The sequence below is a fragment of the Anabrus simplex genome, chromosome 1 (assembly GCF_040414725.1).
Source record: "Anabrus simplex isolate iqAnaSimp1 chromosome 1, ASM4041472v1, whole genome shotgun sequence".
In the NCBI taxonomy this organism is placed as follows: Eukaryota; Metazoa; Arthropoda; class Insecta; order Orthoptera; family Tettigoniidae; genus Anabrus; species Anabrus simplex.
In genome coordinates, this window is record NC_090265.1 from 1,069,382,882 (window position 1) to 1,069,406,919 (window position 24,038).

A 24,038-nucleotide genomic window follows, 5' to 3' on the forward strand; every position below is an offset into this window, starting at 1 on the left:
ATCATACATTATCAAGCAGTAGTCACAGTTTCCTTTGAGGTATTCAGATCGAAATGCAGAGAGAAGATTTTATGCTGCAATGGCCCTTACTTGATGTAGCCGTATCTCTACAGGTATGATATCTTCTTCTTTAACTTGCCATTCGTCACACACTTCGCATGTATCTGTGTGAGGCATTTTGAAGCCAATATTAAATTTCGTATTAAATATAGTCCTGTATGTGCCACAACTAACACTCTTCTTCTTTCTTCTTTGTAGAACCTATATATCTCTGCAACTGATTTCACAACTCGAATGAATTTTTTTTAACCTTCTTTCTGCAATAGTGACTTACAAGGAATACTTTTTAATACGGTCCATTACTGATTTCTCATCTTCATCTTTTAACTTATGATTATAATTACCGTCCTTACCTCTGAGATCCACTTAAATGTTCGTTAATTCTCCTCTTTGAGTAAATTCCACTTCATTCTTGCTGACTTATCAGTCCAAATAACGTATTTTGTGCATTTTAATCACCTGTTTTATAGAACGCACAGAATATGTCATCTTTTTCAGTTTTCGTATGTTCATGGTATTTACACCAGCTAACATTAGCTGCCACAGATTGCACACTACACTCACATCCAGCACCTTGCTGCTTTGCAGAAACAACCTTATTAGTTTTATCACTAATATACTCTAATACTATGTTTCTACACACTTTAGCCCTTTTCCTTTTTCACTTATTATTATGTCTAACTCGTGTTTTAGGTTTTTCGCAGCTATTCCCTATTATTTCTCCTTCACCGTCCACCATTTTGTACACAACTAACATGTGTTTGAGAATAAGTGCAGTGATTGGCCAGATCGCATAGCTGACAGACAGCGCACACATTGAATGCTTCTACCTGCTTGGCACAGCTCACTTTCTCGCAGCATAAATGTGAGATGAGTTATTGACAGAAAAATGTTCTTTAAAAATGAAAAGAAGGAGCCTGCGGAAGTCTTTGATATTTTGCACACTGAAAGATGAATGTAAACCCTACAGAAGGGTACCAATAACTCGATTTTGACAAAATCTCAGCATAGCCCACTCTCTCACTCACTGCCTTAATTGGGATATGAGAAGTTACATTGTCCAATACTGTTTTGTTTAGAAATGTTTTATAATAATGGGTGTTATTGATTGCTTTGTGTTACTTGCAGAAATCATTTGACGCAATATCTGGGGTATGCATGCTGTATCCAGTGTGGATCTCGCAAGCATGTGCCAAGCAACGCAAAGGGAGAGCAGGTCGCACTCAACCTGGAGTGTGCTATCACCTCTTCTCAAGTATTCGCTATAATGCATTGCAGAAGTACCACACTCCGGAAATTCTACGATTACCTTTACAAGTAACCAATTCTTTTTATATCCCGATTAAAATAAAGTAATCAAAGCCTTTTTCTATCACACTTATTTGCTATTATGATTCAACTGTTGTATTAATTTTTTAATTAATTTATCTCAGATTCTATTGGTTTCTTCTATAGGAATTATGTCTTCATACAAAACTGCTGGCTCCTGCAAATACCCCCATCGCAGACTTCCTGTCTAGGGCTATTGAACCACCATCATTTGTTGTAACAAGAAATGCTGTCCAGCTGCTAAAAGTGAGTAAATCTCTCTGAATAAAATATCATGCTGCATGGTTACCATGTTACTTGTATATTAGACACTATTTCTTAAATTCCAGTTTTACAGCCACAAAATGTAAGAGGGGTCCAATATGTGAGAACCTTCCCATTTTGTATGGTGAATATATGACTGTTCAGCTTACACAATGGTAAATGGTTAACACATGACTTTTAGGCGAACATGTCCTCAGACGCTCCCGGCACTAAAAGCCATACGCCATTTCATATGTTACCACTTCCATTGCTCTACTTCTCCAATAGACACCACAGCATAATAGCAGCAGGAACACAAACTGCTGGCCCGACAATGAGAAAACATCCCAATCTATTACGTAGTCCACCACAAACAGTTTACAATTATAATACCTACCCCAAGGGATGTTCTCACTCAGTTCAACCACATAATAATAACCTGTAAGAAAGAATATACCAACAAGACATTAGACCCAGGTCCAAACTAAGAAGCAATTATTTCAAAATGGATATGTTTTAACAAATTTTATTCACACTACGACAAAATCGGATTAGCCATTTACAACTGACCCATCTCAAGGTGGAAGAAGATCTATTATAAAAAATACAAATGAAGTGAAGTATACATATGATATATTACTGATCTGAATATGTTATCACACACACATTTTATCATTACAGTGGAACTTCGATTCTCCATTTGTGGAGGGACCACAGAAAAAAATACGTACAACACGGGAAATCAAGGAACGAATGGACCATCAACAATTTGGCTAAACATCACAAAAATGAAATATGTATACTTACAATCTTACAAATACCCCTAAACCAAACCAAACTACAGCCCCAAGGGGCCTTCCGCCAACCAAGCGACCGCCCTCGGTCCGAAGACCTGCAGATTACGAGGTAACGCATGGTCAGTGTGACGAATCCTCTCGGCCGTTATTTTCCTGGCTGTCTAGACCGCGGTTGCCATATCACCATTAAATAGCTCCTTATATTTTTTTTTCTAGTTGTTTTACGTCGCACCGACACAGATAGGTCTTACGGCGACGATGGGACAGGAAAGGGCTAAGAGTGGGAAGGAAGCGGCCGTGGCCTTAATTAAGGTACAGCTCCAGCATGTGCCTGGTGTGAAAATGGGAAACCACGGAAAACCATTTTCAGGGCTGCCGACAGTGGGGTACAAACCAGCTCCTTAATTAAAGTTAATCGTAGAATGACTGAACTTGGAGCCGGCCCTCATATCCAGGTAAAAACCCTGACCTGGCCAGTAATCGAACCCGGGTTCTCCGGGTGAGAGGCAGGCAAGTTAGACCGTGGGGCTGGCTTCAAACGTTAATTACCGGCACGCGACTTAAAAATCTCGAAACTTTACATTAAGTTTTACCGAGGAAACTTCGTCAATTTCCTCTGAAAACTGTATCATATTACTTTGAAAACTTCTTTCAATCAGCAGCTTTGATCAGCCAAACTCTTCGAGAAATCTAATACCCGTCACGCCAAGCCAAACAACAATCGACCACAAGTAGTTTTTCATTCTCTAATCTAATAAAATAAAGTACCGTACATTCGATACAAAAGCGTCCAACATGATGGCAAAATCTTTTTTTTTTTTTTTTTTTTTTTTTTTTTTTTTTTTTTTTTTTAATCCTCCATTGTAATTTGGTCACCGGTATACTGTTCCTAGTCAGTTTATGGAAATCTTGTATTGCGTAAATTAGGCCTAGACTACATTGACTTTTAAAGGTTATGTTGAACTCGAAAATATGGTTTCGAAAGTACAATTCTTAAGTTCTCAAATGCATTCTGCCCGTCACTAATCGCCATAAAATTGGAAAGAGAAAATATATTATTAACACTTCCGAAATTACGATTATTCGCAACCTTGAGCTCAGCTGGAAAACGAGCCCACTGTATAAATACAAGTTGGTACGAGTACGAAATGATACAAAGTTTGTAAATGTAACGTGCACAAATAAAACGACTGTGGCTTTTATGACATTTTAACACAAAAACGCTAAATTCCCAGTCTTATATTAGGACAAAAAGAGTAATAGGCAATCCCAAAACCTCCCATGGCTTTAAGTATGTAAGGTGCAACATCTGTTCTGGTCTCGATAACATAATCGTATACGATAATATTAAAATACTGAAATAGTGTTACTTAAGATGGAGCAGTTTTGATTCCTGTCTGAAAGCCCATTGACTATACAGTGCCCTGAGGTAAATGCCGAAAACCTGTTTGGCGATACACTCGAACAAAGTAAAACAATAAACATCTAACACGCTTTGCAAGCACGAACATTTGACGAAGCTCATTCCGTCTTCAAATAGAGCTGTCGAAATGTGCTCTATCTTCTTCCAATTGTTGTGGACACACTCTTCTTCATGATTTCCGAGGATTCTCTAAACAATACTACCCGAATGCGGTGATAACATGATCCCTTATGCAAGTTCACCGCTGATGGCTTTTCCAGTACAGTACTTCTTCAAATTACCACAATGACGGGACGTCAACACCAAGATCCGTAAGTATGCCGTAGCCGTTCTTTCGTACGATACAGTTTCTCGAAAAATGCATGATCGAGGATTTAGCGTTGATGGGACTGAAATTTCTGGATGGTTGATCCAGGAAATCGTTTCTTCGAGGAACGCTTAATACAGGATTTTTACACCATGATTTAATGAGGTTGCTCGCAGGACCACATAATTTGAACGAATAATACGGGAAAACGTAGTTTCCGGGAATGTATAATCGAGGTTCTACTGTAATATAAAAAATTGTGCATTGTCTTCGAATAAATAATGTATTAAATTGATGTATTTGTTCTTTTGTCTTTTTTAATGTTCAGCTAAAAATGATCGGTATGGGATTGAAACTGGTACTGTATTAATGTATTTGTAATGTGAATAAATACATTTATAGAAATTAAGTGTTGATGAGGTGGAAAATCTCTATCTATAATTGTGACTATTTCTCCAACACATCATGAAGGGTAAAAATTAAGACAGCAGTCTATGGGAAGGCGGCGAAATTCCTGGCTTAAAGAGTTGCGCCCCTGGTATGGACAAACTTCATTGAAATCTTTCGAGCCACCGTTTCACGAGTAATCATAATCATTTGGACCGGCAGTCTTTTTAGGAAGATGTCTGAAGGAGGAGGAGGATATCATGAGTTAGTGCAAAACCATAATTTCTCAGCATGTTATTGCTTTCAGTTTCTCTTTTTGGCTGCAACAATATTTGATCATGTTAGGTAAAAATGGCAGAACGCTGTTTGTGCTGTTTGTGTGTGCGTATGCACGCACGTGCTCTCCCAGTTTTCGATGGTTAGCAGGGGTAGTGAAGGCGTAAATCGTTACGAAAGTAGTGAATCTCAACTTTAAAAGTGTGTGTTGTTTACTTCACAACATCACTCAGTGCTCTCCAGTGGAGTTCTATAAATATAAACAAAATTTAATAATGAGAAGTGACAAGAGAAATGTGGCCACCCGGTGAACCAGGACTGAGACGGGGCCTGCAGCTGGAAGCAGGAGTGAAGCGACCGTAGCGGACAGCATTGTTCAGCAAGTAAGGGAAGCTCTACAGTTGAAAGACATTCTCTCGGCTAACGTTGAGGCAATAACTGGAAGTTTCACAAAGGCTGTGGCTGAACAACTCAAGGCCACCCTGGTCTTCAACACTGAGATTATCAAAGAACTTCAAATTGATATTAAAAGTACGGAAATTGAACTGAAAGCAGTGAAGAATGAACTCAAAGGGAGTACTGATTCTCTGAAGCAATAACAACGTAGAGGAAGTGTGCGGGTGTTCGAAATTCCTGAATCACCAAATGAGAATGCGGATGAACTTTAAGTCTGGTTGTTTAAAGATACTGTAAATTTGGTCTTGACATTACCATGCAGGATATTGATAGATCTCACCGTGTTGGCAAGTCAGGGCCGGGAGTGAGGCGGCTTATAATTGTAAAATTTGTAAGCTATAGGAAAAAGGAGAAAGTCTTTCGTAACAAGCGCAGGTTAGCGGGCACTGGAATCACTTTCGGGGAGGACCTGACTGCAGCTCCTACTCTAATATTAAAGGTGGCTGTAGATAAATTTGGAGTGAGAAATATCTGGACCATACAGGGATGCATTGTTGGAAAAAGAGGGGAAACCATACACAACATAACAACAATGGATGAAGTGAACTCTCTCAAATAATTGAACAGTACCATAGTGTAGTATCTCACCTGTGTCTGTAGATTCTGCTGTGATATAGCTTTCTGGTTCCTTACCTGTTTCTTCCAATGTGTTTTCTTAATTTGTAACAAATTTATAAAATATTCATATAGCATTCACAAGTCTCACCCACACCTACAAACTCCTTCTCTTCTACTTATTTCTGAAATGCTTGCTGGCAGGTGCACTTAAAGGTAGGGAGTACAGCATCTTAGCAAAACCCTACTCTAGGCTAACTTGTCAACTACAACCTAGAGTAATTTTATTAATGTCCTTATTTTATTACTAGCAATTACCCGTGGCTTTGCTCGCGTGGATTTCGTAATTTGATCAAAGTAATTGTTCCTTGGCATTGTACTAAGACATTATCTGAAAATTCCTAAAGTATAAAAACTCACCCAAAAATTGAGTTTCATTTACCCCAGAAATTCTTTGTAAACCATGTTTGTGGTATTACCTTTTGGGGCTAAGACGACCATGCGACATAGAACTGTACATGACAGAAACAATCTTCTCTCAAGTCGAAGAAATAAATACATGTTTCTTTATTTATAAGGAGATTCCAAATACTTATTCCCACATCTGTAACGTCTTCAGTTTTTGAGATATACATAACTATCCCCGTAAAAAGAAATCAACCCCTTGATCAGTCCTTCCCCCACCCCTACCCCATTTAAGTGTATTTTCTGAAAACAAAAATACATGTTTCTATATTTTTAAAGGAGATTCCAAATACCAACTTCTGCGTCTGTAACATCTTAAGTTTTTAAGATATAAATATCCTCATAAAAACAATTCAACAATTTTCACTTCTTTTCATCCCCCGTTAAGTGCCTTCTCCGAAAACAGAAAGGTACATGTTCCTCTATTTTTAAAGGCCTTTCCAAATACCAAGTTTCTTGTCTCTAACATGTTAAGTTTTTGACATATAATGTAGATATACCAGTACTCATTTTAAAAATTCACCCGCTTTTCCCAATTCCTTCCAGCCCCTTAACTGGATTTTCCGAGAACAAAAAAAATATGTTTTTCATTATTTTAAAAGGAGATTTCAAATGCCAATTTTCATGTCTTTAACATCTTTAGTTTTTGAGGTGTAATTATCCTCGTACAAAGAATTCAACAAAGTGGATTTTCCAAAGACAAAAAACACGTGTTTCTTTACTTTGAAAGATTCCAAATATAAATGTTTATGTCCTTAACATATGCAGTTTTTGAGATATAAGTATCCTCATGTAAAAAAATTAACTCCTTTTTCACTCCATCCCCGCCCGTTAAGTTGGTTTCCCCCACCCAAAAAATGCGTGTTTATTTTTAAAAAAGTTTCCAAATACCAATTTCCACGTCTGTAACCTTCAGTTTTGAGATATATGCTTCTCCAGAAAATGAAATCAGTTTTTTTACTTCCCTTCACACTCTCCACTCAAGTGAATTTTCCAAAAACAAACAGCACCCGTTTCTTTAAAAGAGCTTCCAAATACCAATTATTATGACTGTAACATCTTAAACTCCCCATTTCTAAAATGGTATCTATGAGTGAGGAACTGCTTCTGCTTGCTTTGCTAATCCAAAACAAAAAGAGAAATAAATTCAGGGCAAGGGCAATGAAGGTGCATCCTCCACCAGAGGTTGTACACAGGATTTGATGAGTCAGTGCTCTTTGGATTTGTAGCTGATGAGGGATTTGTTTCTTCCCCATCATATACTGCGATCATATGCGGGCACTTTTCTGAGTGTAAAGAAACGTGTCTTAATTACAGACTTTCAACGGCTCGCAGGTACATTGAATGTACCTTTGGAATACTTGCAAACAAATGGCGTATTTTCCATAGACCAGTGAATGTTATCACACTAGCAGAGGACATAGTGAAAGTGTGTTGTGTTTTGCATAATTTATACGAGAGAGGGATGGTGTTCAAATCGAAGATACTTTGACAGTAAATGGATTGTTCGAAATGGACCCTGCTTCAGGACCTACATCAAGGCTTGCCAGAAATTTACGAGACAAGTTTGCTAACTACTTTGTCAGTGAGGAAGGTGCAGTTTCATAGCAAATGGATCATATTTATTGTGTCCACAGTACTATACAGATCCTAGATGGACACCAAAAAAACAGTTTTACTTTTCATGTATTTGGTAATTTTTAATTTGACAATGGGCTCTTTTTAATAACATTAGTTAAGTAGTGATGATCGTTTATCTTTCATTCTGTTGCTATCATGTTTACCATGTAAATCTACTGCATGATTAAAACTTTTCACTACAGTAAAAATAATTGAAGCAAATAATGAATGAAATACTCGTTTTTGAATATACTCGGTAATTTACAGAATTTTCTTGCTAAATTTAGTTTTCTTGCATCAAATTAACAAAAGGTACGAAAAATATAAGGAAAACACTTATCTCGTTTCTCTTTGCTGGTGTTTTGTCATCAAACTCGGGGAAGAACCTCGATATAATGCTATGCCATGAGTTTTTTCGTTCACTTTTCCATACTCATCGACTGAACCGTTCCAAATCGTGGGATATTTTTCAATTCCATATATCAGGTCTTCGGTGTACACTTGTTCATCTGTTATTCTAATAAGGCTACTTCTTTCCACGTTTGCACTCAGATCTGACAATGAACGCAGTAGGCTCGTTATTCACGACTTCTTAAATTACACGAACTGGATCAAACTGGAGTGGACAGTGAGAAGTAACGGCAACTAGTGGCATCGTGTGAAAGCTCTCATTTAAAATAATGCTTTACCTCGAGAGGCGGCGACTCCAAGTTGCGGCCGCTACCTGTGCGAGTGAGCAACTGTACGCAACTGTTTCCCGGTCCCGCAACTGCAGTCACCGCGTATGAAAGCTCTCATTTAAAAGAATACTCCGCTGTAAGTTTCCGCCACCGATCGCCGCCACTAGTCGCCTCGTGTGAAAGGGCCGTTAGGCAAACTAGAGTCGCTCGCCTGCACCTTGGTTAACTAGCGATATAAAAGCAACAATGGCTCGCCGTGGCGCAATGATCCACCTATACAAGGAAACAAATAATGAACTAGATTTTGAACAGTATTGTCTTTTACACAACAGAACAAAGCAATTAATTCGAAATGGCAAATTTAATCACATTAAAATTGTAACAAGGAACTTAAATGCACGTGAAACATGGAACCTACTTTGAGCTGTGGGAGTTGGAAAATGCAAAGAACCACATGTGCCAACTATATCTCTCGATACACTTAACTCTCACTTTGTGACTAACCCAATAAAGGAATCTCAACCTCAAAATCATACCCATCTAAATAAAAGAATCAGTGACCTTATAAAAAATGAACATAATTTCTCTTTTCACCCTGTCAGTGTAAATGATGTAAAGCGTATTTTGAATTCAGTTACGCCACAAGCTAAAGGAGCAGATAACATCCCAATAGGTTTTATAAAAAAGCATTGGTACGGTCCTACCAATTATTACCCACATTGTAAACTACTGTCTCACCACCGGGATGTTTCCAACTGCATGGAAGGATGCTCTAGTAACCCTAATATTAAAGCATACCACAGTAAATGCGCCATCTGATTACTGGCCTATTTTGATTCTTCCGCCTCTCTCGAAAGTTCTTGAACGAGTTGTACACAGCAGCTAGTAGAATTCTTAACCAGACATTCTCTTTTTGACCCATTGCAATCTGGCTTCAGAAAGGGACACAGTACTACGACTGCACTTATTAGGGTAACAAATGACATAAGACTAGCAATGGACAAACGGCAGGTGACAAAACTGACACTCCTTGACTTCAGTAGCGCGTTCCACACAGTAAATAACATACTATTATCCAAGCTCCGCTCTCTGCATATTGGCCCGATGGGCCTATATTTTTTAAAGTCGTACCTTACAAATCGTCGCCAGTGCGTAGTGGTAAACAATCAAAGATCCCAATGGGCTATAAAATTATCCGTTGTCCCTCAAGGATCTGTTCTAGGGCCCCTATTGTTCGTCTTGCATATTAATGACATACCCTCCACACTTCAGTATTGGAACTACCACTTACATGCTGATGATCTGCAGATATACAAACACACCACTACAAACATTTTACATGAAACAGTTCAGCATATTAATTCAGATATTGAAAGGCTTAGCACCTATTCTAAAAACAACCACTTAATCCTAAATCCTTGTAAAACACGAAGTATTATTTACATGTAATAAGCAATATCAATCCTCCTCCAATCATAGTCGATGACATTGCTGTACCGTACCTTAAAAATGTAACTAATCTTGGAATATCCATCAATGAGAATCTGATCTGGAATGAACATGTAACAAATGTATGTAGAAAGGTTCATGCAGCTCTATATCCTCTGAAACACCACAAGAATTCTTTTCTTTAAAAACTTAAATTAAAATATCCAAGCACTAGTATTCCCAATTTTAGACTAGTCGCACGATACTAGTCAATCTAAATACTGAACAAGCTATGAGACTTCAACAAGCACAACACTCATGCATACGATATGCCTTCCAACTGCGACCTGACACTCGTGTTACACCATATTTCAGATCATTGGAATGGCTACGCATAAATGAACAAAGGAATTTCCACCTAAAGACACTTGTTTACCAAGTGTTCTTGATGAACACTCCTACTTACTTATCTTCTAATTTTAATTTCCTTTCCTCATTCCATGAAATTAGTACCCATTCTGGTTCCCTACTTGAAATTCCACTGAATCAAATGAATTCCTACTATCATTCCTTTTTAGTTACTGCATCGAGACTCTGGAATACACTCCCAATGGACATTCGGCACGTTACTTTCTCTCATAAATTCAAATCTGTCTGCCAAAAATTTTTCCTGGGAACATGTAACTGAGTTGTCCGAGTCGTGTGTATGTTGTGTGAATGGGTTTTCTTCACCTATTATGCACTCCAGCCATTATTATTATTACTATATTTCCTCTTTATAATATTATTACTAATATTGTCACACTAATTGCCGTACTGAATTGTAACTTAGTCTTAGAATTATCTGTCCGTAGTATTATTTCTTTGTAGAATTACTATGTCTTACTTTTATGTTTACATTTTAAAATTTTATTGTTTATGGTGTTTAAGTTAAGAGAGTGCCGCGAGCCCTAACCGCCACAAATGTAAGTCAGGAATAAATAAATAAATTAATAAGTATTCTTTGGCCACTGGCTTGGCACCTTAGCACTCAAATATTTATTTTACTGCAGAAAATTCTGAAGTTGAGACAAAAGAGGACACCATTAAGGTAAGTTTCAGATTTCAAGTTGCTAAGTATTTAAACAGAAATGACCATAAATGTTTATTTCTTAATATTTGATTGTGATTTGATAGAATCTGGCAATGTTCTTTCAAGAACGAAAAATGTCATTCTATTTTAATTAAATTGTTGTTCATGTTTGTGGGTTACTGTAGTCACGTCCTAGTTCGTGAACCATGGGCAACGGCTGAGTGGCCTAGTAAGTGGTCCTGAGAGTCGGGATACCAGTTGCTATGGAATGGGAGTGGGCATCTCGGACATATTCTGAGTCGTGGCCCTCCTTGTGCTCGGGCGGCTAGGACTATACAATCCACTGGTGGTCCATAACCCGTTAGAGGAGAGATCCTCACTTGGACTATGTGCAAGTAGGGCAGCATCCTGCTTCATGAATCGACCGAGCTCAGAACATTTTAAGCAAGCCTCGGACCTATGGGAGTAACGGAGTCCCACTCCCATTTGACAGGCGAGGGACTCCTTGGAAACAACTTGGCGAACGAAACGGAATTCGATGGGGAGCTATCAATATTAATGGTGCTTATGGAAGAAAGAAAGTAGAACTGGCTGAGTCAGCAAAGAGGGTGCATCTGGATGTGCTAGGAGTAAGTGATATTCGGGTAAGGGGAGATAACGAGGAAGAGATAGGAGATTATAAAGTGTACTTGACGGGTGTTAGAAAGGGAAGAGCAGAGTGGGGGGTAGGGCTCTTTATCAGGAATACCATTGCACGGAACATAGTTTCTGTTAGGCACGTAAATGAGCAAATGATGTGGGTAGATTTGTCAGTGGGAGGAATTAGGACTAGAATTGTGTCCGTGTATTCACTATGTGAGGGTGCAGATGAGGATGAAGTTGACAAGTTTTATGAAGCATTGAGTGACATCGTAGTCAGGGTAAACAGCAAGGATAGAATAGTAGTAATGGGCGATTTCAATGCGAGAGTTGGGAATAGAATTGAAGGATACGAAAGGGTGATTGGTAAATGTGGAGAAGATATGGAAGCTAATGGGAATGGGAAGCGTTTGCTGGACTTCTGTGCTAGTATGGGTTTAGCTGTTAAGAATACATTCTTCAAGCATAAGGCTATTCACCGCTACACATGGGAGGCTAGGGGTACCAGATCCATAATAGACTATGAGGCCACAACACTAGTTGCAAATCGAGGATTGTGGCGACATTTAGTAAATTCACAGAGGCTTGCAGACTGAACGCTGAAAGGCATAACAGTCTATAATGATTATGTATGTATGTATGTATGTATGTATGTATGTATGCATGTATGTTTCTTATACAGGTGTAAAGGCGGGATTCCACTGAGGCAACATTTGGGCGACATGGAGCATTCAACAGTGAAACATGCTGCAGTCGACTTTCAATTGAAGAAACACGGCACGACATATAACGTGCGGCTGTGTGACATAAGACATGTTGCCATCTGTTGAACACTCTGGTGCCGCATGCTTCAAAAGTATGCTTGTCCAACAGTGTCGCCCGGGATCCAACAGTGTGTGGATCGGTGCTACAATTTCCGTGTGGCGAGATGAAGTGGGCTATTGGAAACGCTGCAAATTTAATTGGGGGTTCTCATAAAGCTCCAGAACTGCGCGATGTAACATTGAGTGATTATAAAAACATTAGTAAAGAAAGCATACGTTAAAACGGCCCCCAGAAAAATATGACTGCAGTGTCCATGAACTGAAGAAAATTTAAAATGCGTTCAGCTTTCCACCGAGACCATAAAAGAATTCGGAAAATGAAAACTGGTGGTGCTTCTCCATTGAGAGGAAACCTGCGGTTCGCATATAATCTACTTGCCTTTCCTCTTGACATCTATGCTCCAAACGTCAGATGATAATGAGGAACGTGAGGTGAACTGATTTTAAGCCACTGTTTTCCTCTAATAAATTAAATAAGTTAAGTCCTTATGAATTTTTGTAAACAAGATTGTGATTTATTCCATGCCTGCCGGGCTGAGTGGCTCAGACGGTTGAGGCGCTGGTCTTCTGACCCCAACTTGGCAGGTTTGATCCTGTCTCAGTCCGGTGGTATTTGAAGGTGCTCAAACATGTCGGGCTCGTCTCGGTGGCACGTAAAGGAATTCCTGCGGGCCTAAATTCCGGCACCTCGCCATCTCCGAAAACCGTAAAAGTAGATAGTGGGATGTGAAGCCATTATTATTATTATTATTATTATTATTATTATTATTATTATTATTATTATTATTATTATTCAATGCCTGGTTTTCTCGTTATTAGCACTGGCAATAGTTTGCACTAGAAATAACTAAATTAGAGATAACTATTAAAATATAATTTAATGACATAATACTAACTACTATAACAACAAAAATAAACTTGGCAGGTTCGATTCTAACTCAGTCCAGTGGTATTTGAAGGTGCTTAAGTAGACCTACGTTAGTCTCGTGTCGGTAGATTTCATGGCACGTAAAATAACGCCTGCTGCACTAAATTGCGGCACCTCGGCGACTCAAAAAACCGTAAAAGTAGTAATGAGACGTAAAGCCAATAACATTATTGTACAATAATAATAATAATATTAATAATAATGATGATGATGATGATGATGATGATGATAATAATATATCCTACATATCAGTATCTTATGGCATCACCATGCCTATGGCTTTCTCTTAAATACGTCGTTTAATAGTATAACAACAAATGGTTCTCTTTTCTACACTGTTAACACACAACAATTAATCTACTTTTTATTTGGATATCTTTCGCCGCTACTCTAATTACGCAGTCTTCCAACACTGTTTCATCACAGTCTTTTTCTTCCTCACTATGTCTACTTATTGTCGGCACCGTGGTGTAGGGGTAGCATGCCTGCCTCTTACCCGAAGGCCCCGGGCTCGATTCCCGGCCAGGTCAGGGATTTTTACCTGGACCTGAGGGCTGGTTCGAGGTCCACTCAGCCTACGTGATTAGAATTGAGGAGATATCTGATGGTGAGATAGCGGCCCTGGTCTAGAAAGCCAAGAATAACGACCGAGAGGATTCGTCGTGCTGACCACATGACACCTCGTAATCTGCAGGCCTTCGGGCTGAGCAGCAGTTGTTTGGTAGGCCAAGGCCCTTCAAGGGCTGTAGTGCCATGTTTTTTTTTCTACTTATTGTCGTAGTTGCCACGAGTTCTTTCATTCTCCTAGTATAACTGTATTAGAAATGTGAACTAGAAGGGGGTAAAATAATCAAAATAGGGTCAAGATATTCTGCTTTAAAAAAATACATTTTAATTTTTTTAAAATATCATTAAATTCCAGTAAACAAGAAGTTTCTAAATCTTCCCATACCTCTAGGCGTATCGATTCTGCCATGGTGCACGACCTTCATCTGACAAAGTACTCCATAAACTCATCACTAATGGTTTTCGCCTCTTGAGAATTCCAACGTGCCTTATCAGCTTGGATCACTCTGCGCCATGCACATTTCCGGGATGATTCGTGAGATGATAGGTGGAGAAATTCGAAACAAGTACCGGTACATCAAGGAAGTGTGGCTGTCACCAGGTGGTCAAAGTCGAGTGAGGAACGGTTGTCTTGGTTGCTTTGATGGAATAACTTTTGTAGTTGGCGACAAGTCTTGACAAGTGACGCATGCTACACGCGGCAACACATGTAGCATGCCACATCTTTTCTGCCCCACTGACAACAAGCCGCATGCTACAAAGAGCAACATTTGTTGACAGCCGCATGCTCCATGTCGCCCAAATGTTGTCTCAGTGGAATCCCGTCTTAATACTGTTGCCCTATGTTTTCTCTTTCAGGTAGTTTATAAATTTATTTACTCGAAGTTAGTTTCGGCAGACTGAAGAGGCTAACAGTTATAAAATGAAATGTTTTTTACCCAAACATAACCAAAAATCAGAAAGATTATATTAAAAAAAAACCCACTTATTCTTGAAATCTTATTGAAAAGTATCAGTTGCATCAGAAATATCGTGCTGAAGAAAATATTGGAAATTGACAGTTAGAAAACATAAAATATGTTGTCGATACAGAAAAGAAAAGAAATGTAGCAAAAACATGAAACTGTTGGATTGCCAAGCAGATCAGCTGTTGATTGCGGCAAGGGAGGGTTAAGAGGAAATTGTGATAGGGAAAACTTTTATGAAACTTTTTTGAAAAAAACAGGAAGAGTTGTATTTTATTTTTATTTTTCAAGAGGGATTATGTCTTGGAAAGAATGTTAGTTTGCTGAGTAATTAAAATTGAAAATGGAGTTAATCCTTGGATCTAAATGCATGAGAATGTTTTCATAGAAGTTCAGTAATTTGCCCTTATGTTCTCAACGGAGAATTAATAGAGCATTGTCAGTGGATGTAAATACATAATGGAAATATGACATACATTCATTCTTAGCTGAAAATTCATTGTGCTTTTAGCATTAAAATGTTCCTGATAACTGATATTGAAATTTTTACCAGTTTGGCCTTGAAGTGCAGTTTTGACACTTGTGTTTGTAAACACCTGAATTGCAATATATGTTCTTCTTGTTGACTGTATGTGTGTTATAAAAGATGCTGGAATTAATACTCTGAGTTTTGAAAGCTATGGAAAATATATATGCTTTTTAAATACATTGGTTATCTGCAAAATTTGTTTACTATTATACATGAAAGTGAGGTATTTTTTTGCTTTTTGGTTACCTAGTAAGGAAAGTGGAGGGTTTACTTTTTAGTTAATGAATGACTTTGTCAACAAATTGCTTATCATAACCGTTAAGTGCTATATTATAAATATTATTGACTTGTTTTGAAATTACTGGCTGACAGAGAGATGCTAATGGCTTTGTATATTAGCCTGTATGAAAAGCTGCTTTCTTTTGTGTGGCTGGATGTTGAGAATCGTTTCTCTTTTAATATTTATATTAATATTAATATTAATATTAATATTTTAATATTTCAAAGTATGTATTGGTTTTCTATAGATGTCGTAAGTGAATGGTTTTTTCTAGTGATGCTGAGATCCAAAATATTTAAAGATTTGTTTTCTAATGAATTCAAGTCTTGAAGCAAAGTGTTTTCTTTAATAAGGTGGTGGTCAATAATAATGTCATCGTATCTTGTCCAGAAAAAATAATGCCTTGGAGGTTATTAATAATTTATGTTTCAAATTGTCAAAATAAATATGGTTATCGTGGTTTCCTATTTTTCACAACAGGCAAATGCTGGGGCTGTACCTTAATTAAGGCCATGGCTTCTTCCTTCCCACTCCTAGACCTTTCCTATCCCATCGTTGCGATAAAATCTATTTGTGTCAGCACGACGTGAAGCAAATTGTAATAACATATTAAGAGGGGGAAAAAAAATTAAAAAATTAAAAAAAAAAAAAAGGTTTTGACAGTTTGCTTTCTTCATCTAAAATGTATTTTAATCTTCACATGTATATCTTTTTGGATAGAAATTTTGAATTATTATATACTGTCAGTTATAGCTGACGATGTTCTTGAAGGAGTATGAAACATGTACTACATTAATTATGACTAAATGAGATTTAAACTGAGTGATATCAAAAAATATTGAAAAGATTGACCAACACATCTCTTAAAAATTGTATTCTCAAAGAGAATTGTTTGATGCCCATTATTGGAATACCATTGCAAGAGCTGCCTTGATTTCAGTTTCCTCTGCTGCTTAGCTGTAGTGTCGGGAAATGTCCAGGGCTCCACTGGTAAACTCTAACCCCAAGGTCTTCAGAAAGTACCATGGATAATGATCATCATGGTGAAATGTTGAGTTCCCATGCCTCTATCTTGTGCTTCCAGACAGGATTTTGCTGGACACGGGCTGCCACTGCCTTAACAGCCACAACTGTTCTTACAATGCGAAGACAACCTACCCTTGTGTGATCTTTAATACCGCCTGTCCCAGTACATCACTTGATTGTCTGGTAAACATAATAATGTTATTTGCTTTACGTCCCACTAACTACTTTTACGGTCTTCGGTGAAACGAACCTATTGCTGATTTTCAGTTGTTTCAGGTTTTGGAAAATCTCAGTTGATGATTTTATGCAAGGCAATTGCAGCGAACCTGTTTTCATACCCACCCGACTCGATGCTTAAGCAAAGATGATCTACACTTTCTCTTTCACTGTTGAACATGCTGGTCAGGACTAACTTTCACCACAAGGGTTGCTTGCTACCTGGAAAACTTGTTTAACATACAAGCCAGAAGTTTGTAAAAATAGTTATGGCTAGATTTTTATTTATTTTTATCATTTTTAAAATCTTCCTCCACTTGGAGGCTGCCAAAGACAAAGAATACACAAACAATTCATTCAGAAATAAAAATAAGTATATTATGTCTCAGTCTGGCGAGTGTAAGTGGTGTCTGAGTATCAAAAGAGAACCCCTGAGTGCTTTCAGCCCCCAGTCGATGAACTCCTTAGTACTGATGTTGAAGGTCTTCATCAGTTCTATCGTCTTCTTAGGGACTGTCCCTTTCGCACCGATCATGAGACCCCTCCCTTCTATGTTGTCCAAGGTACAGTACCTGCCTTCCTTTAATATTAGTCTTCCTAACTGCTGGATTGACTTTTAATTTTCTTGCCATGGTTCCCAGTCACCTGGTAGAATTCCATGAGACTTTTTTTGTCAGAGACCTTGTCCATGTTCCTCATTTGCCACTGCTTCGACAAATAATTGCAGATACTGTGGTTAGTGTTACCTTGATATGCTGTAGCATGTGAGAGGGGAGAACTGGATGATAGAATTGATGTCTGTTGAGTATATTAAGGGTGGACATATTGACTGTTTGTGAGATTGGTAAAAATGAACTTGTAATTTCTTTGTTTTTGCTTTCATAGCTTCATTTCGTATAAAGTACTCTGCTTGCTGCTTTGTCAAACTCTAAAATACCTGGAGGGATATTTAAATACCTTATATTAGAGACTGAATACGGTAGTCGTGTATGTAAGAAGAACAAAACTTTTCCGACAATATAACAATAACTTCTTTCAGTAAAAAGCTTTACATAGTCATTTTGGGTTGTGTTTCCTTTCCAGACTATTGATGCCCTGGACTCATGGGAAGATCTGACTGAATTAGGTCATCATCTTCTGGACCTACCTATTGAGCCTCGTCTGGGGAAAATGCTTCTGTACTCAGTTATACTGAAATGCTTGGATCCTGTACTTACTATTGTGTGTTCTTTGGCTTACAGGTAAAATCTTACAGTAAATTAAGTCAATAATATTAGATTTTTTTAAATACAGTAGAAGTCCACTATAGCGAGTATGGCATATAACTCAGTTATAGCGGCGATTTTTTTCTGTCCCTTCAAAATTCCTATATTAAACTGTGTATCGTCCTTCGGATACAGCGAGAGCTCTATTACTGGCGCATCCGTTATTACGAGTGATTAAACGTGCACGATTTTTTCCGTTACCGATATTTAGGAACCACAGCAATGATATTGCATGCGATCGATTACCTTCGGCATCGTTTCCTTGCTATGTGCACTAGCGAGTTCTATCGTCGACATTCGAAGGCGATTACAATAGAGTAAATTAATATATTATTTTGGGTCCACCTTTTCAATACAAAATGTAAATAGTTTAGATTACATAGGGACTAGTTTCGACCTAGTAATAGGTCATCATCAGCCTGAAGTAAATAAAGCGTAAATATCGAAGAAAAAATAAACAATGTAAATACAAGTACAGTCTTTTTAAAAGTACATACCATGTGGGATATTGAGCAGCAATATATTAAAAATAATAACTCTTCCAATTGACGAAGCACTGAGCGTAAGTTATGTTGTTTATTTATGAATAAAGTTCAGTGCGCCATATAGCAGTAAAAGTCCAGTGTGCACTAAAAGATGTTATAAAGAAGAATTATCAGTTGAATGCTGGCATCTTGAGTTTGCTGTTGTATATTCGAAGAAGTTACATCATTTTTTAAGGTATTCATAGACGTCAAAACACATGGATTTTGGAAAGGCTCTTCAGTTTTTTGGAACTAGGTAATTGTTGTGCGTGGAGGCTTAGGAGTCCAGAGAAGCGCTATATTATGTTAAAAAATAGAGATTCATAAAAAATTCCCGTGCGTCGTATAAAAATGACAAGTTGTGAAAGTGGAAATCGAAAAAGGTTGGTTTTCAAGCGATGATGATGTACATTCAGAGATCAATTGAAAATTAAAGTACCATAACATTGTCTTCTCAGGATGTTTATAAACTAGAAATAATTGTCGATGCGAAGTAAGATGCTAGAAGAAAGCTCTTCTGCTTCTGGAATCTTGAAGGACGATGGATGTATCACGAGGTGGAATAACATATATGGAGTTAAATAAAGGTGGATATAAATTTGCAGTTCAATGCGGACCATACAATTGACTTTGAATAAATGACAGTAGGAAATAAATAAATTTGGTCAGGTGGAAGAAAATGTTTAAATAAAATATGTCATAAGAGAATTTACGCGTGTTGTGATAAGCTGAAGAGAGAAATGGTGGTAGGTAAGGTTCAAAGGAAATCTTGAGGAGGTGAAGGGAGAAAAATAAAGGAAGGAGAAGAATAGTTTTTTTTAAAATTAATAAATGACAGTAAGGAAATAAACAATATTTGGTCTGGTGGATTAGTAATACCTGACGACAGCTGTTCCGTAAAAAAAATTCAAAATGAAAGAGAATATATTTTGGTAATAAATGCGTAAATGTGTCAGATAATGGTTGTTCACTCATTAAAAATTAAGGCTGACTAAATGACCGCTTAATTTTGAGACTAAATACTGCAATTAAGTAAGAATGGGATATGGCAGAGTGCTTAATTGATTTCAGAGGTTAGTTTATATTTTGTCGCGTTTGGTTAAATTAGGCAAAGGCTGTTATGAAAATTTATAGCGAGTAGGTTATCATTTCTCTACTGGCGCTTGAAGTTTGAATAAGAAAACTGAACCGTTTGCAACAAAATGCGATCGATCATCTTCCGTACGGTATAGTTTTCTCACTGTGCATTTGCGAGCTCTCTCGTTGACATTCAAAGGCGAAGTTGGAGTCCATTAGTAATACCCGTCGACTGCTGTTCTCTAAAGATAATTCGAAATGAAAGAGGATAGCACGTTTTTGTAATAAATGCATAAATAACGTGGCTGATAGCAGTTGTTAACTCATTAAAAATAAAGACCGAAGTAAAAGATATCTTAATTTTAATATTGTAGACGGAAATTAAGTAAGAATGTGATACATCTCAAGATATGGCAGAGTACATCACTGATTTCAGAGGATATTTCATATCTTCTCGCGTCTAGTTAAGTTTCGGAAAGTCTATTTACATGTAAATTTTTCGTGAGGTGGTTATCATTTCTCTATATGCGTTTCAAATAGGTTTTCATGATACATATACGGTTAGGTTAGGTGATGCCGTTTGAAGAAGAAACTGAAATGCTTGCCACAGAAGCCTCTGGAGTGATACCGTATTTCTCCGAATCCAAGACGACATTTCTTCCTCAGAATCTGATGTGAAGAAAACAAGGGTCTTTTTCTCACACACACACACACACACACACACACACACACGCGCGCGCGCGCGCGCAACTAACTCGCTGACAATAAACGATCATCTCTTTGCCATACATCGCTAGCCGCGGCGACCGTTGTACAGTGCCTGTGTATAACGTCACAGGATCTCAGGAAATAGTGAAGAGAGGATGACATTCTATTATTCTCTATAAAAATGTTTCTCAAATCTGCAGAATGGCATCAAAACATGCAAGCCTTCGAATTATTAGAAAGGCCACAGCTACTCAGTAGCAGAGTTATAACGCATCTGCTGTACCTTACATAAAATCAGCTTCATGGTCCGTATCGCACTTCAATAGATTCACAACCCTTTATTTATTTTCCACCTAGTCGATACAATGATTGCCTAAGGCAGCTTAATGGTTAAAAATGTTACATGTTTCGTATATTATCAACATCTTCAGCCACATAACACTGTTTAGATGAAAAATACATAAATTGACAAAATAATGCTTTAGAGGAAGTTTTAATGTTGTCAATCTTATGTTAATTTTAAGGACACTTCCTCTAAAGCATTAATGTGTGGATATTATCTGCAAAAACGCAAGTTTTAAACAAACTGTTTGCCATTTCATACTGATTTTAATGTGTATGGGGATTTTTCTGATTTTTACACATTCGGATATAACGACAATTCACTATAGCGAGTAAATTTTTCGCCATTATGAATTCTCGCTATAACGGACTTCTACTGTAACGCCAAATATCTTATCCACATAATTTCTTCATAATATTCATAGTGTCTTTTTATAGGCCTAAAAACATCATTATAGTTATGATTTTTCAATCAACATGAGTTTGAAACAAATAAAACTTTACACAAATAATTTTCAAACAGTTCTTGAGAATGTTTATTGCACACGGCATCCCAACATTTGTCACAATTAGCATTGAAGTTTGCTACGTGCAATGGGATGCTGCACTTTTTCGTGTTCAGTTTGCCTGAGTATGATTAAAGAGCCTATTGTTAAGTCTTGCTACTATGTCCTTGTTTTGCTTTCTTAGATAAATTGAGCCTGTTTCAAATGAGATAACTGATAATTGCCATTTCTTAAAACTCTACATCTCGCCCTGAGCCATTGAAAGAAATACCACCGCCTGTTTCTGTTCATGTGTAACACGAGGACTTTCTTTGGGGCTGGAAATGGGAATTGTGGTTGTTGAACATACTGTCACAAATAAACAGTGCTTTGTTGGTTGATAAGATATGATGTTGGCTAATGAGATGAGGGCAGAAACAAGACGGAAATGAAGACCCCCTTGGCCATAAATTGTAATTGTGTCATTTGTCAAGGAAGCTGGACAGTATTCCCTATTTATTGTTTTTGTATATTTTGTAGTTTCTCTCTCTCTCTCTTTCTCTACTACATTAGAGTGCCTCACTGTTGTACTGAAGAGTGAAATATTTTTCTGCTTTTTATAATCATAATAGTTTTAACCTTATGTTATAGAGAACCTTTTATCCTGCCCAATCAACCTTCACAGAAGAGGGCAGCAGCATTAATACGCAAGAAATTTGCAGCTGGTACTTACAGTGACCACATGGCGTTACTTCGTGCTTTCCAGGTAAAACATTGATTTTTTAATTTATGTTTGAACAAAAAGAAATAATAGTACAGCTAGTAATATATGAAGTACTTATTGATGATAAAGTTAGGTACTTAATGATAATTACCACATTGGAACACTTTCTACCAAATAAGTATTGCTGGCCTTCCTTAGCAACAAATTCTGGAGAAAAGAGTGCCCCTGGATTCTGCATCCCTTTTTATGGTTTTTGTGTGCTATTCTTGCTTTTTCATATTAAAAGACTTCTGTTAAAAGCTGCAGAACAAAGCATTGAACACTTGTGGCTTCGGCATCATTGCTAAGGGTGATAATGACTCGTAGTAAGAAGCACTCCAACGAGCTTGTGTATTCACTATTGAATATACTGTTTAGTGAAGTGAGCTCATTGCAGTTTGAAGAGATGACAAGATACCTACTGATTGGAACAAAGGAGTCATTTTCCCCTTGTTTATAAAAGGAAATTGCCAAAAATACTCTCAACTACCAGGCAATAACACTCCTTTCTCACGGGCTTAAGATTCTTAAGAAAATCTTAGAGAGCTGATTGCGAGTCATCTTAAAACCACAGTTCGAAGAGGAACAGTATGACTTTAGGCTTAACAGGTCCACAACAGACCTGATCTACAGTGTCCGTATGTTAATGGAGAAATATTGGGAAAAAGGCAAAGATCTGTTTTTGGTTTTCCTTGATATTGAGAAGGCATATGACAGCATTGCAAAAAAGATATGGGAATGGCTGAGAAAGGAATGTGCCGGAGGGCCTGGTGAGGAAGGTTCAGATCCTGTATGAGCACTGTACCAGGTGTGTGCAATTGGGTGACGGATGCACATCCTGGTTGCAGACCAAAAGTGGAGTCCAGCAAGGCAGTGCTCTATCCCCATTATTGTTTATCACCATCACGAATGACATAATGAAGAACATCAAGAAAAGCTCTTGTGAACTGAATGCAATGGGTTTTGCTGATGACATTGGGGAGAAACTGAGAAGTACAGTTGAGACTCAATGAATGGAAGGTAAGTTCCAGGAATTCAATCTTACGATAAGCAAACCCAAAACAGTAGTGACGGCAATAACAAAGAGGGGGACAACGAGCAAACATCATGCTAGGAAACTATCCACTGGAAAGTGTGGAAAACTTTACATACCTCGGCAATGTAATATCTTGAGACTTACTAGCCACAAAATAGGTGGCAAATAGAGTGCAGAAGAGCTCTCGCTTTTACCAGCAAGTATGAACACTTCTCTGGGATCCCAATCAGTACTTCATAACAGTCAACCTATGGTATTGGAACCTGCACCCTCACTAAGAAGGACTCAAGATTCTGGGCATTTGAAATGAAGTTCCTGAGGTCCACAATTTAGAAAACAAAACTGGACGAGTGAAGGAATGACATGGTTAGAAAGGAAGCTGGGATTGAGACATCATTGATAGATCGGGTCAGCATGTCCAGATTGAAGTGGTTTGGGCACGTAATGAGGATGGAGCAAACAAGGACAGCTTATGTTTTAACATGGAGAGAGAGATATGGCTGGAAAATGGATGGTTCGATGGTCATCGTGAAGGTGGACATTGCAGATCGGGGAAGGACACTGGAGGATGTCATTAACAAAGAAAATTTTTTTTTTTTTGTTGAGGATTTTCAGATCATTTTACAGGTGTTTTTTTTGAACCGGAAAAGATCTAAGGAAAGCAGAACAACTTATTCTGGGTGTTTTCTAACAAAAATTTAGTGTTAAGAAAATATTGCAAACATTGGACTGGAATGACTTGGGAGTTACGGGATAAGCTGCTTGA

General features: G+C 37.8%; 1 protein-coding gene across 1 annotated transcript in view; it reads left to right on the forward strand.

Moving 5' to 3' along the window:
* The window catches only part of LOC136857981 (3'-5' RNA helicase YTHDC2), a 587,467-nt gene that overhangs the window by 257,553 nt on the left and 305,876 nt on the right, over positions 1 to 24,038 (forward strand). Inside the window, exons 15-18 of the mRNA XM_067137136.2 lie at positions 1,189 to 1,377; positions 1,516 to 1,635; positions 18,156 to 18,313; positions 22,125 to 22,239. Of these exons, the coding sequence (XP_066993237.2) occupies positions 1,189 to 1,377; positions 1,516 to 1,635; positions 18,156 to 18,313; positions 22,125 to 22,239 (582 nt within the window). The remainder of the gene's footprint in view (positions 1 to 1,188; positions 1,378 to 1,515; positions 1,636 to 18,155; positions 18,314 to 22,124; positions 22,240 to 24,038) is intronic.